At 49.2% G+C, this 17,332-nt stretch overlaps 2 protein-coding genes across 9 annotated transcripts in view; one reads left to right on the forward strand and one right to left on the reverse strand.

The window, feature by feature from the left end:
• Nucleotides 1-297: 297 nt before the first annotated feature.
• Nucleotides 298-7,218, forward strand: HNRNPAB (heterogeneous nuclear ribonucleoprotein A/B). Of its 4 annotated transcripts, none has more exons than XM_029216720.1 (8): nt 298-316; nt 899-1,135; nt 1,873-2,041; nt 2,811-2,969; nt 3,144-3,275; nt 5,383-5,503; nt 6,187-6,327; nt 6,611-6,850. In XM_029216720.1, exons 2-8 carry the CDS (start codon nt 921-923, stop codon nt 6,679-6,681), a joined length of 1,008 nt encoding a protein of 335 aa, XP_029072553.1. In that variant the 5' UTR covers nt 298-316; nt 899-920; the 3' UTR covers nt 6,682-6,850. The 4 variants fall into 4 exon arrangements, with proteins under 4 accessions (XP_029072553.1, XP_029072554.1, XP_029072551.1 ...); XM_029216718.1 differs by lacking the exon at nt 298-316 and adding an exon at nt 572-815; XM_029216719.1 differs by lacking the exon at nt 298-316 and adding an exon at nt 584-740.
• PHYKPL (5-phosphohydroxy-L-lysine phospho-lyase) overlaps nt 2,975-17,332 on the reverse strand; it is a 30,074-nt gene continuing 15,716 nt past the window's right edge. For 2 of the 5 annotated variants that reach the window (XM_029216712.1, XM_029216717.1), the window contains 5 exons: nt 11,615-11,769; nt 11,119-11,208; nt 9,136-9,266; nt 8,039-8,116; nt 6,948-7,578 (listed from right to left, as the gene is read on the reverse strand). In XM_029216712.1, the coding sequence (XP_029072545.1) occupies nt 8,067-8,116; nt 9,136-9,266; nt 11,119-11,208; nt 11,615-11,769 (426 nt within the window). In that variant the 3' untranslated portion in view covers nt 6,948-7,578; nt 8,039-8,066. Of the gene's footprint in view, nt 3,240-5,536; nt 5,900-6,813; nt 7,579-8,038; nt 8,117-9,135; nt 9,267-11,118; nt 11,209-11,614; nt 11,770-17,332 lie in introns of those variants that run through there. The other 3 variants (XM_029216714.1, XM_029216715.1, XM_029216713.1) reach the window with 3 other exon arrangements.

A 17,332-nucleotide genomic window follows, 5' to 3' on the forward strand; every position in this document is an offset into this window, starting at 1 on the left:
GATGAACTCCGCCCCCTCCTCGCTTCTCACCTCCGGGGGAGGCGGCAGAAGTGGCGGGAGCGCTTGGCTTTGACGGCACCAAGGTCAAGGGGGAGGGCGGGATCCGTCGCAATTTCTCCGAACCAAGCTGAGGGTCTTGGCGGGCACTATGCGCCCAATCTCGGAAGGCCGGGTTCTGCACTTCCAGTTGGGGCGACTTCGGTTTCCGAGGCTTCCTTGAGTCCAGTTTCCTCTTTTGGGAAACGGAGTGGCCAAGGCTGCCAATGCTGGATTAGGGCGCACCGGGACGAGGGACTACGGCCTCAGAGGGCGAACGGTCAGTAATGAGCCTCTCCGCCCCTGGGCTCGGGCCGCCGGCCCCTCGGGACAGGGTCGTCGGACCACCGGACCCGGCGACCCTCTGCAAGGCCCCGGCTCGCGCGAATTCTAAGATGAGGACAAAGCCCGCCTGGATTTACCGTGAGCGCGCCGCCGCGGCCAATGGGGAGCCGGCGCGGGGTTGAGTGACCGGCTGGCGAAGCCAATGAGCATGTGGTTTGTTGCGAGGTGGCTTCGGCTCCGGCATTATAAAGAGCGCCACGAGTCGGCATTGTCAGGCGGCAGCACCGCGCGGGCCTGGTGGAGCTTCTGTGTTGGTGGCTTTCGTGCAGCGGCGGCAGCGGCAGCGCAGGCCGAGGGAGGAGGGCGCGAGGTCGCGGCGGCTCCGTCGGTAGACGGGGGAGAGGCCCGGCAGCGCAAGCGTGAGCGCGGCCGAGCCCGCGGTGCCTTCCCGGCGGGTGGGGACGAGCGGGCCCCGCGGCGTCATCGGCGGCGAGGTGAGCGGCCGGGCCCGCGGGTGGCGGGCGGGAACCCGGGCGGGAGCGGCGCCGGCCTGATGCGTCGTGGCTGCTCGTTGCAGGAGCCGCGCGCCACGGCCTAGCATGTCGGAAGCGGGTGAGGAGCAGCCCATGGAGACGACGGGCGCCACCGAGAACGGACACGAGGCCGCCCCCGAAGGCGAGTCGCCGGCCGGGACTGGTGCTGGCACCGGGGTCGCGGCTGGCGCCGGAGGCGGGAGCGTGGCGCCCCAGGCCGGCAACCAGAACGGCGCCGAGGGTGACCAGATAAACGCCAGCAAGAACGAGGAGGACGCGGGGTAGGTGCGGCCGCTGGCCGACGGGGGGCGCCGCCTTTGTTCCGGGGCCGCCTTTTGTTGGCGCCACGCGGCGGGGGGAGGGGCGGGCGGCCGGGGCCTGCTCGCGGCCCGCAGAGCAGCAGCCCCGCGCCGCCGGCTTTCCGTGCGCGCCGGAGTTTGCAGGAGTTTGTTGGGTCGACTTTGGCGCCGCCCCGGGGCCGCTGGCTGGCGCCCGGAAGCGGAGTGCGCTCGGACCCGGGGCCCGGCGGGTCGCGGACTGCCTGAGCTACGTGGGCGGAGTTGGCGCGCGCCAGGGCCTTCCTTCTCCGCCTCTTTTCCAGGGCGGAGTCACGGCCTGAGCTCCTTCTCGGCCCCTGAAGCCTTGAGTTCCTTGAGAGCGAGTGCTCGGAGGTGGCAGGGACCGTACCGTTTTGATACACGGTTGTTAGACAAATTAGATTCCTTACAGTTGTGAGTGCCCAGGGCCTAGCTCTCCGGCTAGGTTGTGCTTCCTTTTCCCCCACCTCCTTGGGGGTACGGATCACCTGAGGCTTTGTTACGGTCAAGATTGGGTTTGGAAGGGAAGCGGAGATATGTTAACATCTTCCAGAGGTAGAACCCTGTGGGCCCTAAGGGTAAACCTTTGTTCCGAATGGTGGCTTTATTTACAATCTTTTCAATGAAAGTTTTGCTAGGGCCAGTCCTTCCGAAATGAGTTTTCTAAGGCTTGTTTCCCTGTTCTCACCCCACCATTTCAGAAAAATGTTCGTTGGTGGCCTGAGCTGGGATACCAGCAAAAAGGACCTAAAGGATTATTTTACCAAATTTGGAGAGGTCGTTGACTGCACAATAAAAATGGATCCCAACACTGGCCGGTCAAGAGGGTTTGGGTTTATCCTCTTCAAAGATGCAGCCAGCGTGGAGAAGGTAAGCTGGGTACTTTATAATCAGAAGTCTGTGTATTCTATGAGGATACTATTCTTAGACCATGATTGGCTTATGTGTTTTGCACATGGTTGGGTGCTTTGGGAAAAGCAGAGAGGTTGGGAACTCCTGCTCTCCTTTTTGAAGGGATTAAAAGTAGAGATTAAATGGAGGAGTGAGTGGGCAGGAGTGGTCCAGGAAGATTATGGTTGACCGTTTAAGTGAGTGGGCAGGAGTGGTCCAGGAAGATTATGGTTGACCGTTTATTATCTTGTGCCTATTCTGGACCCTGCTGAAGCAGACATTTCATTGAGAGGACTAGAAGAGAGTCCATGGTTGCAAGGAGATAAACATTATTTTACTCATTTTGTCGAAAACAAACCTAAGGCTCAGAAGGTTAAGTAGAAGAGATCACATAGCTAGTAAGGGGTGGAGTGTGAGGATTCCAGCCCTCACAGCCTAGCTCTAGCCTGTGCTTTTAATTATTGCTTTACTTCCGGAGGAGATAGGCCTTAAATTGGGGCTGCCTGGGCAGGAAGAGGGGTGTACGGCATGGGCAAAGACTGGTGGGGGGGTTGAGGATAGATGTATAGGTGTTTAGGTAAACCAAGTGAAGTTTGGAGATAGGGTTGGGAAGTCAGATTGGGGGTAGAGTTTGAAGGGAGTGAAGCACGTTTTGTGTGCCTGTGTTGGAGTCTTGTGGTTCAAAGAGAAGGTTCTTGTTCAGGGTCATGCTGCTGAGTTAGAACCCAGCTCCCTTCTGTTGGAACAGGTTCTAGACCAGAAGGAGCACAGGCTGGATGGCCGTGTCATTGACCCCAAAAAAGCCATGGCCATGAAGAAAGACCCAGTAAAGAAAATTTTTGTGGGGGGTCTGAATCCTGAAGCCACTGAGGAGAAGATCAGGGAGTACTTCGGCGAGTTTGGGGAGGTGAGTGTGTGGCTCCCGGAGTGGTCTGCCAGCTGCACCGAGGTTGCCTTCTTCCTGGTCCTTGGCACCTTGGCTGGCTGGAGCTCTTTTTCACTCTGGTGTTCTTGGACATTTTCTCCTGTGAGTTCCTTATAGGCTCTGCGGTAGGGTCCTGAGCTTTGCTTACGTTTGCAGATTGAAGCCATTGAGCTTCCAATGGATCCAAAGTCGAACAAAAGACGAGGCTTTGTTTTCATCACCTTTAAAGAAGAGGAACCTGTGAAGAAAGTTCTGGAGAAAAAGTTCCACACCATCAGTGGAAGTAAGGTAAGGTGTCCCCAGCTGTGTGTGCTTGGCATTCTGCTGGAGAGCTGGCCTTTGCAGGCGTGGATTAGGCATTGGGTTACCTCCAAGAGTTCTCCAGGGTATACGTTACTGTTTTCTGCACTGTTTGCTGTCCTCATAGGGGAGGGGCAGGTTGTCCTGTCTTTCACGGAGCTCCTAGGCTGGTAGGACAGGATATGAGGGAAGCAGGAGAATACTGGAGGACGGGAGGCTTATATGGGATAGAGAGTGTGCTGAGTAGCCTCTTCAGTTCTGACTTAAAGGTAGAGGTCATGGTGTTTGGGATGTAGAGTGCAAAGTGTGTAAGTCCTACAGTTAAGGTCTCAGAAGATTCTAAAATTGCCATTTACTGTTTTCTGTGGAGAAGTCTTACCTGCTTTGGACGTTGTTGTAGAGCTTTTATCTTTATCTCCTGCCACAACCAAATCTGTTTTATCTCCATCCCCTTTGGTTACTGGTTAAATTAAGCCCCACCCCAAAGATCCTTTCCAGAGAGCTCCCAGGGTCCTGGCCACCTTAAATCTAGAGTCAGTTTTGACTTCAAATAAGCGAGAGTCCTGTTCAGTGAGGGGCAACTCTTCCCTCTGAACTCTGGACGGGAGAGAGGGTAGGTAGTTCATGCTCCCTGTGTTCTCCAGTGGCCGAGGCAGTTGGGAGTTGAGGGTGTGGCCCACTGGCAAGGTGTGGCAGGCTCTGCCTGAGCAGGAGTGGCAGCCAGATAAGGTGGGACACATAGGGTGGGGCTCCTGGAAGCCTCAATCCTGGCTGGGAATTTTTGGAAAGATTGGATTTGGGATTGGGCCCCCCTAAATTTTATGTAAAATGAGATGGGATCATAGGGGCTGTTGGGTGAGACCTCATCCATTAGTGATTACCCCAGTGGACAGTGACATGGAAAGAGGTCTTTGTGCCATGATGTGAAATGGGCATGAAGAGCCTATTAGGGCACCATTAGTCAAACTGCTAGTGGTTGATCTTGAAATAAGTGTATTTTAGCAGGTTGTATTCAGTATTTTTAACTTAGTAGGACAGAAAACATGAGATTGCATCACTTGGTAATTTGCTGATTTTTTGAGTATGCTTGTATGGGGGCATCTTACGTAAAATGGTTTTTTTTGTTTTTTTGTTTTTTTTGCGGTACGCGGGCCTCTCACTGTTGTGGCCTCTTCCGTTGCGGAGCACAGGCTCTGGACGCGCAGGCTCAGTGGCCATGGCTCATGGGCCCAGCCGCTCCGCAGCATGTGGGATCTTCCCGGGCCGGGGCACGAACCCGTGTCCCCTGCATCGGCAGGCGGACTCTCAACCACTGCGCCACCAGGGAAGCCCCCTAAAATGTTTTTTTAATTGGTCTTAATGGAGAGGGTTATGTGTCAGTGGACTTTCTTTTAAAAATATACTTAAAGCAGGAGCACTTGAAGGTCCATGACCCTCAGAGTTTTGAGCAAAAAGGAAATTGACTCTCTGGGCCCTAAGAAAACAAAGATATCTGGCCCATCCCAACAGCACACCAGTGGTTGGAGGAGAAAGGGGGAGCAGTATGGCCTTAGGGAAGGCTGCCCTGAGCCTCAGTGGCTTTCTTTATAAGATGGAGGTCAGGTTTGCCACCTCAATAGTGTATTTGAGTGGAATGCTTTTATTTCTTCTGGGGGGAAAAAGAACCTTTTTTCTCTAAGATCCCTTACCTGGGAAGCCTTCTCTGACTCCCTTGCCCAAGGTGGCACCAGATTGACACCTGGTGTGGTGTCTTGCTACACTGGACTGGCATTGGTTCAGCTGTCCCTCTTCTCCCACTTGTTAGAGCACCCAAGGGTGACCATCAGTAGACCTATCCCATTGGGTGTATCCCATTGTTTCAAGCACTCTGGGGAAAGGCTTGAGCCAAAAAGCCCATTGTGTGAGTTTTTCGGTCTGTCTAGATTTTAGTTGTGATTCTGAGAGCTAGTCCAAATGTGGTTTCCCACCCCAGCATGTGTTCTTGAGCAGATAGAGAAGATCTGCCTCCTGAACGTTTGTCAGCGAAGGCCTTCGTGCACACTTCCTGCCCAGGGCTTGTCCCACTGGCATGACCCACTGTTCTCTTGGCTTTCAGTGTGAAATCAAGGTGGCTCAGCCCAAAGAGGTTTATCAACAGCAGCAGTATGGCTCTGGGGGCCGTGGGAATCGCAACCGAGGGAACCGAGGCAGCGGTGGTGGTGGCGGAAGTGGAGGAGGTGAGTGGAACCCAGATGAAGATGAGTCCTGTTTCCCTGCCTGCATGGAGCTTCTGTGCCTGTTTTGGGGGCTCTCTTGGCCTCTGGTGCTTGGTGCAGCAGGGTGGGCAGAATCAGGAACGGTTTTCCTGGGTTGAGGCTATGCTGCTGCTGCTGCTGCTGCTGCTGCTGCTTGGAGTAGAAGAGCCCATTTTTCTCATGTGGTCTGGGGCCCCAGGGCAGAGGGGCGTCTGCATCAAGACGGGGTGTACTTGGCTCTGTGGCTGTCCTGAGTCTTGGTACACCCATGGGTGGGTGGGCTGAAGGGTAGGGCAAGGCTGTGCCAGGCGCTTAACCTCCTTCCGTCCCAGGCCCCTCTGACTCCAAAGCCTGAACTCCATCCTTTTTAAGGCCAAGCTGCCGGGGGGGGTGGGGGTGAGCAGAGGGTGATTTGAATGAGAGTGAGCTGCCTCGGTTGCCCCAGTGAAGTTAGTTTTCCATCCTGGCCTGGCCTTCTTACCCCCAGCTTGGGTCTCAGGTACAGGGCTGGGCCCAGGGCCCTCCCTCTACACCAGGACAGCAGCCCCTTGGCTTTTCTGAGTTGCCATAGTAACCTCGCCACCCAAAGGGCAGGATTTCCTCCATCCTAGCTCCTGCGTGTGCTAAATGGTCCATGGGCCCCTGTGCCCTGCTCCCCCCCACAGGTCAGAGTCAGAGTTGGAATCAGGGCTACGGCAGCTACTGGAACCAGGGCTACGGCTACCAGCAGGGCTACGGGCCCGGCTATGGCGGCTACGACTACTCGCCTTATGGTTATTACGGCTACGGCCCCGGCTACGACTACAGTAAGTAGGAGAGAGGGAGGCCCCCATCCACTCACCCACCCTGGGAGGCAGGACAGACAGTGCAGGGGCCACTGGCAGCAGGGGCTTTGGAGTCGGACAGGCTGGGCTTTGTGGCCTGGCTTGCTCACTGGAGCTACCCGATTTTGAGCTTTTGGGGCTCAGGAAGGTGGGGAAGATGTCCTATCAGAGTTGTTGGCTCTGGTGAGGATGTATATCAAGCGCCTGGCACAGGAGTAAATGCTCAGTAAGTTGTAGCTGCTCTCATTGTTGTTCTTGTCCCTAGGTCAGGGTAGTACAAATTACGGGAAGAGCCAGCGACGCGGTGGCCATCAGAATAACTACAAGCCATACTGAGGCTTTGGCAGGAGTGTCCGACTGACCGCACACGCTTTGTTGGGATATCGAGTGAACACAATTATGTACCAAATTTAACTTGGCAAACTTTCTATGGGCTGTCCCATGTGCGTCTTATTTAAAATTTCCCCCCTGGAAATCACTCTCCTGTTTAATATATCCAGAGCTCTAGTTGTTTTAGGCAGCGTGTGGTGTCTCGAGGCCAGAGCGGCATTATGGGCTCATTTTTATTACCCGGTTACCCGGAGCCAGATTGGAGGGTCTGCTTCCTGCGGCCGCTCTGCAGCCTGGACCTGTGGACCCTGGTTGTAAAGAGTAAATTGTATCTTAGGAAAACAGTGTCACCTTTTTTCACCTTTAATTTTATATTATTTGTGTCATACATTTCCTATAATGGAAGTGTTAATTTTACTGTACTTTTTGGTACCTTTCGGGAATCTAATGTATTGTAAGGTATTTTACACGTGTCCTGATTTTGCCACGACCTGGATATTGAAGCTATCCAAGCTTTTGAAATAAAAATTTAAAAACCCCCAAGCCTGGGTGAGTGTGGGATATACTGTGAAGGGGGGGACAGGTGCTCCAGAGCTCCAGTATCCTCCAAGACCACCTAACCTGCATCCTGTCAGGCATAAGCACACACTCTCCACATCTTTGGTTAGTTTCCTTTAATGACTTGGCCCTGCCTAGGGCCTAGGACTTGTGCCCCTTTAAAGAAAGTGGAGTGGCTCAGATATTTGGGGCAGCTGTTCAAGGGGGTGAAAACAGTACAGTGAGGGTTACCACCCTCAGTGGGGACACTGCCCCAGGGCAGTTCGAGTCTGGAGCACCTTGGAACACCTGTCTTGACTTGCCATTGGAAATGGGATTCTCTCTCCCAGCAAAGACAGTGTGAACCTAAAGATAAGAGCAGACACACAAAGGGCCAGCTGGATCTGGGCAAGATGGTGCCCCTCCTGGTTGTAACGGCCCCCTATGGCAGGGCCTATCTGTTGGCCTGATTGGAGTACCCCAAGTCTAGTGGCTGAGGCCTAAGATAGCTAGTTGTAAGACACAGCACTTGGCTGGGGGCTGCAGGTGGATAAAGCCTGCCAGAAGCTCTCCCGTGGAGGAACCCGCTGGAGAAGGGAAGAAGTAGCTATATTCTTTGCTCAGCCATCAAATGCAAACTTAAGTACTTTGGAGATTTTTCTGGGGTGGGGGATGGGGAGAGCCCAAGGCAGCCAGAGCCTCCCAGTATTAAAACTAACCTGTGAGAAGGGGACATCACTTGGAACAAGAATGTTGAAGGAGCTACTAAATGGGTGGTAAGGAACCCAGTTCTGGTTCTCTAGGAACAAGAAGTAAGGCCACTTACCTAGAGGACACGCCTCAGCAGAGCTGCGTCAGGGCTGGAGCCTCAGTGTCTTGCAACTTCTCACTTTCTCTTCCATGTCTGAAAAAGATGGTCAACCTTTCTCCTCTGCTAAAGACTTCTGCCTTCAGTGTCCAGGCTTCTTGGATGGCATTGTGGAGACTGGGCCCACTGGCCTGTCCAAGCCCATTGTCCCACCCTTTACCCCTGTGTACAGGCCACCACAGGGTCAGCAACAATTTCCCAAGAGGACAAAACCAGCCCTCAGATTTCCTGAGGCTTCCAGGCTCAACTGAAGTCCCTCCTATACAGTAACTCCAAGCCTGTTCTGTGCCCAGTCAGCTTTTCCTCCGCAGGCTTCCCGAAAATACATTCCCTTCCCCCAGCAGGTTCCGTACCACCTCCAGTTGTGTCTAGTAGGGACTGGCCTCAGCTCTAGAGACCTGGTGACCACAGTGAAATAGCCTGGGGGTGGGGTGGGGGTGGTTGTAGCTGGGCTGCTCTGATCTCTATCAGGAAGATAGCATTTTGCCTATTTTGGGGTCCCCCACTGAGCTCTGTACATGCAACATCGCCTCAGTGCATCGATGTGTCCAATTTGGTAATTATAGATTTCCTTGTAAGTGGATTTAGAGGAGAGTTTGACTTTCCTAAATGATAAGGAATGTGCAGAGGGATTTCATTTTGTGTTGAATCAGTCCAGGGTGCAAATCTCATTTCAGCCACTTAGCAGCTGAAGAAAGCAAAGCTACTGCCACCTACATCTCAGGGAGGCTTTAAGGACACAATGGAACCTCTCACTAGTTCTGATAGTTGGGCTTAAAAGCCCAGCCCTGCTTCCCTTGTCCTGCATGCCACACTGGTGCCTGCCCAGGCAGGATGGGTGGTGGCTCATTTCCCATCTACCCAGGGCTCAGATTTTTGGGGGGCACAGGCAGGAATAGGGGAGGCCTGCACTTCAGCTCCCTACTCCCTGCACTGTTCAGAGGACACCTGGCTCAGCTGTTGCACCCCTGTCCCTGGGCATGCTGGGAGGTCCTAGCTCCAGGCTGGGTTGTAGAGACACAGTTATCAGCTGCCCCTTGGGTCTCCAGGCTCACCTGTCAGGATGGCATCCAGCTTTGCTACCACATGTCGTGCGTTGTCCAAGCTGAAACACATCGGGGGCTTGAACTTCAGGACATTCCTTCCGGGGCCGTCGGTGCTCAACAAAATGTAGTTTTCTTTCAGCCTGCAAGGATAGGACACAGCAGGGCCTGCTGCCCACCAGCCAAGGGCACTTCACATGGGCCTTTCAGACCTTCCTCAGCCTGGCTTTTGGGCTCGTGGGCGCGACTCCAGCCACACTGCCCTCAGAACCTTCCATAGGCCAGTTCCCACCAGGATACAGCACTGGCCACCCCCTGCCAAACTCCTGCCCAACTTTATGGCCCAGCATCAGAGGCCCCTACATCTGGCCCTGAGCCTGCTGCCTGCACCCCCCCACCCCCAAGCAGGGGTCTTGCTTCGTCCATCCCTGGAGCCCCAGTTGAAGCCGAGATTGGCCACGGGGCTACAATGTGGACAGCAAGAGTCCTTGCATTTTTCATTTTAACATGGTTTATGTGACACTGTATGGTTTACTTTTTATATGGAAAGTGTCCAACATTCACAAAGAGAGTAGTACAGTGAACCCATGGAGCCCTCACCTAGCTTCTAACTTCCCTGCCAACCCTTTCTCTACTCTGCCCCCAGGTTATGTTGTAACCCCAGACAGGACTATCCAGTTTTAATTTCCAGTTCTTTTTGGAAGTTATTTAACATCATCATTGGTATCTAATAAATGTTTTTAATATTCCACATTTACACTTTTAACCTAGGAAGGTATCTTGGCCTCTGAGAGAAGGGGTCTGATGTGACTGTATTTACACTCTCTCTGACCCCCCCCCCCCACTCTCATTCTTTTTTATTTATTCCTTTTATGTAAGTCTTGTCAGGAGCAGGGTGTCCTCAGCCTGCCTTTGGCTCCTTTCTCGCATCCCAGTCTTCCTGGCACTGACAGCATCTGTGCTAGAAAGATCAGGTTCTGGACTTTAAATCCAGCTCTGCCTTTAGCAGGGTGACTGCCACTGAAACACCGTTCCGCCTGGTTTCTGTTTCTTCACTGAACTGGAGAAACCACAGGGGTGGTTATAAGGTGGAGGAGGTCAGGCTTGGCTGAGGATCTGACTCCCTCCTTCCCACAGACCATCCTGAATTTCTGAGTCTTGAGGCTCCCTGGGGGAAGGGGTGGGTGAGCTGGTGGATGTGCCCAACCAGCACAGAGAAGGCAGGGGCTGGGCAGCCACGCAGGAGGGGTCAGCTTCAAAAAACGTGTGGGGAGAACGATTTTTACATCAATACTGTTTACGTGAATTCGAAACAGAATGACACACATTTCACAACTTGAATAAGGACACGCATCAAACACTAGATGGGTTTTCCAAGGTGGGGGAAGGAGGTAGGAGTGAGGAACGGAAATAAAAAGGAAGTAACGAAACAAACAAGAAGGGAAAGGGTCCTGCGGCTTGGGTCCTGCCTGGGGTTCAAGTGAAAGAACATGGGAACCAGAACTGGGAGCGAGGGCTCCTGAGTCCTGAGATGCTGAGTCATCCAGACACTCCCCACCCAGACAAGGAACAGGAGTCCTATTTGAAAACCCTCTGGGAATGGGGTGTCTGGTTCTGCCACAGCCTCAGGTGTGGCTCTGGAGAAGCTGCTTCCCTCGGGCAGCCTGGGGCTGTGAAATGCAGCATTGTGGCTGCCTGGGTCTGAGAGCTTCTGCAGCTTTGGCATTTTTGGCAGAAGTGTCTGCTCAGGCTGGGAACGGACCGCACCCATCTGAAGCCTTTGCTGCCAGGCACTGGGTACAGAGCTGATGGGGCTGCTTTCTCTGTCCGCAGAGCCCAGTCAAAGGGGTGCACAGATTGGCAGCCCTCTAACCCAGAGGCTAAAGGCCACCTCCTTCAGTCAACCTTGTGTGGGCCCAGCGTGCCTGGGAGAGGCAAGAGGGGAGCTCTTTCCCAGTCAGGGCCATAGAAACAAGTTGTTTCAAGAAAAAATACCTGGACACCACATAGTCAGCCTCTTCGGTTGCTGGCATCCTTGTGGCCTCATCTTTGATCAGATCCACACCAATGAAGAGCCCAACGCCCCTGGAGCAGAAGGTGACATCTCAGGAGGCCAGGCCTGAGGGACCATGGTCCTTGCTCTCACTCTCTGCCTGGGCCTCAGCCAAGCCCCTGTCAGAAAGCCCACCAGGGCTTGCACCTCTGCCTCCTGGGGAGGCTGAGAGCTGTAGGAACCCTTGGAGGGTGCTAAAACAGTTCCAGGAAGTAACTGTGATGGTGAGGGGCCCTCAATGTGGATAGAGGAAAGTTTGATCCTGGCTTCACCCCCCTCCTCCCTCCAGAGGTGCCATCTTGGGCAGTAGCACCTGTAGGTGCTTCAGTTCCTCTGCGGAGTGGAGATAAAAGTTCCCACCATCCCAGGTGGTGATGAAGTGAATGAAGGAACCACACCGGGCCCCTGGCAGGTGGTGACTGCTACCCTGAGCCTCACCTGATGTCCCCAAGGATGGGATGTTTGGCTTTCTGCTGTCCAAGGAGCTCCATCAGGAGGCTGCCCACAGAGGCAGCATGAGCCTGCAGCTGCTCCTTTTCCAAGACATCCAGGACGGCCAGCCCCACAGCGCAGGACACTGGGCTGCCCCCAAACTGAGCCAGGGGACAAAGAGCATGTCAGGTGCTCAGCAGAGTGGGCCATGCCCCAGGGACTGTGAAGGGCAGCAGAACTGCCACACACAGTGCAAAGGCAGTGATGAACACAGGCCTGAACCCCTCAGGGCTCAGCATGCTGGGCAGTAAATGGGGTTCTTCTGAGTCCCCCATGGGTTGTCCCATCTTTCCAGGTGCTAATGTGACTGTAATCCAGGCCAAGTACCCCCAGGGGTGCAATAGGATCCCCAAGAACAAGCAAAAATCAGAGGAGAGGATGTACTGGGCATTCCCACACAGCTGATTTTGTCAAAAGGCTTCAGGGCCCCATCTCATGGACTGGACCCAGACCCACTGCATTGCACTGCCCATCACCTCTTTCGAGGGTCAAGAGCAGCATGCCAGAGCCACACCCAGGAAAAGTCACTCTGTGGTTCCAGCTCACAGCTCTGCTGGCTGAGCCCAAGGCAGATTTTAGGGCGCAGACCACAAGCTGCCTGTGAGCCAAATGCGGCCTGAGGATTCATTTTGTTTGGCTTGTGTGGCATAATTAAAAGTTTTGAATTAGGTGCTAATGTCTTAAGAAGAGACTTAACACAAAAATATGTCTGACTTAAAACAAACCTAGCCTATCTGGCTACATTGGCACTACCTGTCCCCTTCAGGCACCCTGAGTGCTTTCACTCACTTCCTCCACCTGGCCCTGCAGGTGTCTGAGGACCTGCATTGCAGAAACTCAGAAGGAAGGGGTCTCCTGCAGACCATCTTTTTTTTTTTTTTTTTAAACTAGATCTTAAAAAAACCACAAAACTTTATTGAGGTATAGTTTACATACAATACACTGCATATATTTAAAATGTATGTAGTTCAGTGTGACTTGACAAATGTATATACCTGTGGAACCTCCACTACCATGAAAATACAAAACATTTCCAGCATTCCCCAAAGTTCCTTGTGCTCCCACCCACTACTGGCCCAGGCAACCACTGACTCTTTCTGTCACTATAGTTTTGCCTTTTCTGGAATGTCATGTGAATGGAATCACAAAATATGTAACCTTTTGTGCCTGGCTTCTGCTCAACATGTTTTTAAAATTCATCTATAATGTTGTGTGTATTGGTCGTTTGTTCATTTTATGGCTGCATAGTATTCCATTATATGGACACACTACAATTTGTTTATCCAAATTCCCGTTGATAGACCCTTGGGGCTTATTTTGGTTTTGGGCTATTTACGAATAAAACTGTTATAAACATTTATAACAAGTCTTTTTGTTAACATACGTTCTCATTTCTCTTGGGTAAATACCTAGGAGTGGAACTGCTGGACAGCTTGATAAATATATATTTAACTATATAAAAAAGTGAAACTGTTTTCCAAAGTCGTACCATATTACATTCCCACCATTAGTCTATGAAATCCCAGTAGCTCCACATCCTCGAAAACATTTGGAATTGTTGCATTTTTTTTTTTTTTTTTGTGGTACGTGGGCCTCTCACTGTTGTGGCCTCTCCCGTTGCGGAGCGCAGGCTCAGCGGCCATGGCTCACGGGCCCAGCCGCTCTGCGGCATGTGGAATCTTCCCGGACCGGGGCACAAACCCGTGTCCCCTGCATCGGCGGGCGGACTCTCGACTACTGCGCCACCAGGGAAGCCCTGTTGCAGTTTTTAATTGCAGCCATTCTAATGGGTATGCAGTGGTATCCTGTAGACCATCTTGAAAATTTGCTTGCAGAACCTCATACTTGTGATCATAAAAAGCTTCCTAGGTGATTTGCTGTGAGGCAGCTTTCTGATATGTCCAAAGCAAATTATGTGTGGCATGGACACAGGGGATGGATTGAGGCTATTTATTGCATATTATTATCAACTGTGAACTTGTTAAAAGGTCGTGTGTTCTACCCACAGCATCTTTGGTTTAGAATTGTGGCCTGGCCAAGATGCTGAACTAGCATAATAGATAACATTAGTTGTCTGTTCTGAACTAGTTCAGAAAAGGCAATATACAAACAACAACAAAAAGCATCAACAACAAACCATGAGGAGGGAAAATGATTTCCAATGTTGCCACATTATATTATTTAAAAATGTCTAGTTCTCAACAGAAAATTATGAATCATGAAAAGAAAGAAGAAAGCATGGCCCATATATGGGGTGGTGGTGGTGGGGGGTGTGGATACAATCAAAAGAAACTGTTATGGAGGAAGCCCAGATGATGGCCTTATTAGACAAAGACTTTTTCTTTTTTTTTAGACAAAGACTTTAAATCAGATATTATAAATATGCTTAAACACTAAAGGAAACCATATCTAAAGAATTAAAAGCTAAGCATGAAAATGGCGTCTTGCCAAATTTGGAAGATCAATAAAGAAATAGAAATTATAAAAAAGAACTAAATAGAAAGTCTGGAGTTGAAAAGCACTGGAGCTGAAATGAAAAATTAAGAGGCTCAACAGCAGATTTAATCAGGCAGATGAAAGAATCAGCAAACTTGAAGATATGTTGATTGAGACTGTCCAGTCTGAAAATTGGAAAGAAAAAAGAATTAAAAAAATGAACAGAGCCTCAGAGACCTGTGGGACACAAGCATACCAACATATGCAAATAAGAATTCCAGAAGGAGAGGAAGGGGCAGAAAGAATATCTGAAGCAACAATGGTCAAAAACTTACTAAATTTGACTAAAAAAACACCCCAACAACAATCTAAACATCCAAGGAGCTCAATGAACTCCAAGTAGAATAAACAAGTTTCATACCTAGACAAAACATAACCAAGGTACTGAAAGACAAGAACAAGAGGGTGGGTAAATGGGTGAAGGTCGTCAAAGGTAAAAAAATTCCAGTTGTAAATAAGTCACAGGGATGTAAGGTACAGCACGGTGACTATAGTTAATAATACTGGGGACTTCCCTGGTGGTCCGATAGTTAAACTCTGTGCTTCCACTGCAGGGGGCTTGAGTTTGATCCCTGGTCGGGGAACTAAGATCCCATGTGCTGCACAGCGCTGCCAGAACAAACAAGCAATACTGTATTGTATATTTGAAAGTTATTAAGAGAGTAGACCTTAAAAGTTCTCATCACAAGAAAAAAAACTGTAACTTTACGGTGATGGATGTCAAGTAAACTTATTGTGGTTATCATTTTGCAATACATACAAATATTGACTCATTATATTGTACACCTGCAACTAATATGATGTTGTCTGTCAATTATAACTCAAAAAAAAAAAAGGACAAAGAGAGAATATTGAAATTAGCAAGAGAGAAGCAACTCATCATGTACAAGAGATTCTCAACAAGATTAATAGCTGATTCCTCATCAGAAACCCTATAAGGCCAGAAGGCAGTGGGATGACCTATTCAAAGTGATGAAAGAAAAATACTGTCAGTCCAGAATTCTCTGTAAAGTAAAAGTATCCTTCAAAGATAAAGGAGACAGGAATTCCCTGGTGGTCCAGTGGTTAGGATTCTGTGCCAAGGGCCCGGGTTCAATCCCTAGTTGGGGAACTAAAATCCAACATCCCACAAGATGCATGGTGCAGAATAAAAAAGGAAAGAAAAGAAAGAAAGAATGAAAGAAAGAAAGGAGGGGAAAGAAAGAAAGAAAAGAAAAAGAGAAACTAAGGTAGTTCTAGATAACGAAAAAACTGAAAAAAATTTGTCAGCAGCAGATCTACTTTACATGAAATACTAACAGTATTTCTTCAGGCTGAAATGAAAGGACATCAGACGTAAATCAAATCCACATGAAGAAATAAAGAGCACTGGTAAAGACACAAGTAGGTTTGAAAGCAAGAGAGTGAAGGTATGCCATGCAAACAGTAACCAAGAGAGCTGGTGTGGCTGTAGTAATATCAGACATAAAAGACTTGCAAGATTAAAACTGCTATTAGCAACACAGGAAAACATAATGATAAAAGAGTCAATCTATCAAAATGATACAACCACTACAAATACATACGTACTTAACAACAGAGCCCACAAATAAGTAAAGCAAAAAATTAACTGAAAGGAGAACTACAGAATTCAATAAGAATAGTTGGAGAGTTCAGTCTCTCATTTTCAATAATAAACAACTAGGCCAACCAGGAAGTAGAAGGCTTGAGCAACACTATAAACCAACTAGATCTAATAGATATATACAGAACACTCCACTTCAAAAAAGCAGTATAAATACTCTTCTCAAGTGCACATGGAACATTCTCCAGGATAGACTATATATCAATATGTTAGGCTATAAAACAAGTGTTAATATATTTTAAAAGTCTGAAATCATAGAAAGTATCTTTCTCACCAGTGGAACGAAGCTAGAAATAAATAACAGAACACTGAAAAACTAAAAAACTATGTGAAAATTAAATAACATGCTTAAACAAACAATGGGTCAAAGAAGTCACAGGGAGATTAAAAAATATTTAGAGATAAATGAAAAAGAAAGCACAACATACCTAAACTCATGGGATGTGGTAAAAGTAATGCTTACAGAAAACTTCATGTCTGTAAATACTTCTGTTAAAAAAAATCTCAAATGAATATTTCCACCTTAAAAAGTATAAAAAAGAAGAGCAAACTAAATCTAAAGCAAAAATAAAGGAAATCATAAAGACTACAGTGGAAATAAATAGAAATATAGAAAAACAATAGAAAAAAATCAACAAAACCAAAAGTTGTCTGAGAAAATCAACAAAATTGACAAACGTTAGCCAGACTGACCAAGATAAAAAGAAGAGTCAAATTACTAAGATCAGGAATGAAAGAGGACATATCACTGCCAATCTTATACGAGTAAAAAGAAGTATAAGGGAATAATGTGAACAACTGTCTGTCAACAAGCTAGATAACTTAGATGAAATGAACAAATTCCTAGAAAGATAAAAAATACTGAAACTGATTCGAGAAGAAATAGAAAATCTGAATAGACCTGTGGCAAGTAAAAAGAATGAATTAATAATAAAAAAATCCTCACAAAGCAAAGCCTAGAACCAGATGGCTTCACTGGTGAATTCTACCAAAATGTTGAAAGAATTATTACCAATCTTTCAGAAAGTCTTCCAGAAAATAGAAGAGGCATGAACACTTCCTGGATCATTTTTTTTTGCAGTACGCGGGCCTCTCACTGTTGTGGCCTCTCCCGTTGCAGAGCACAGACTCCGGACACGCAGGCCCAGCAGCCATGGCTCACGGGCCTAGCTGCTCCGCGGCATGTGGGATCTTCCCGGACCGGGGCACGAACCCGTGTCCCCTGCATCGGCAGGCGGACTCTCAACCACTGCGCCACCAGGGAAGTCCCTGGATCATTCTTTGAGGCCAGTGTTACCCTGATACCAAAACCAGACAACGATATCCCAAGAAAACTACAGATCAATATCTCTTAAGAACATAGATGTAAAAATCCTCAAAAATCACAATAGCAAACTTAATCTAGCAACATATAAAAAGGATTATACACCATGATCACGTGGGATTTATCTCAGCAATGTAAAGTTGGTTTGACATGTGAAAATCAAATAATGTAATAAACCATATTAATAGGATTAAGGACAAAAAAAAATGACATGATCATT

Source organism: Monodon monoceros, unplaced genomic scaffold (assembly GCF_005190385.1).
Source record: "Monodon monoceros isolate NGI ecotype Baffin Bay Population unplaced genomic scaffold, NGI_Narwhal_1 Super_Scaffold_12, whole genome shotgun sequence".
Taxonomy (NCBI): domain Eukaryota; kingdom Metazoa; phylum Chordata; class Mammalia; order Artiodactyla; family Monodontidae; genus Monodon; species Monodon monoceros.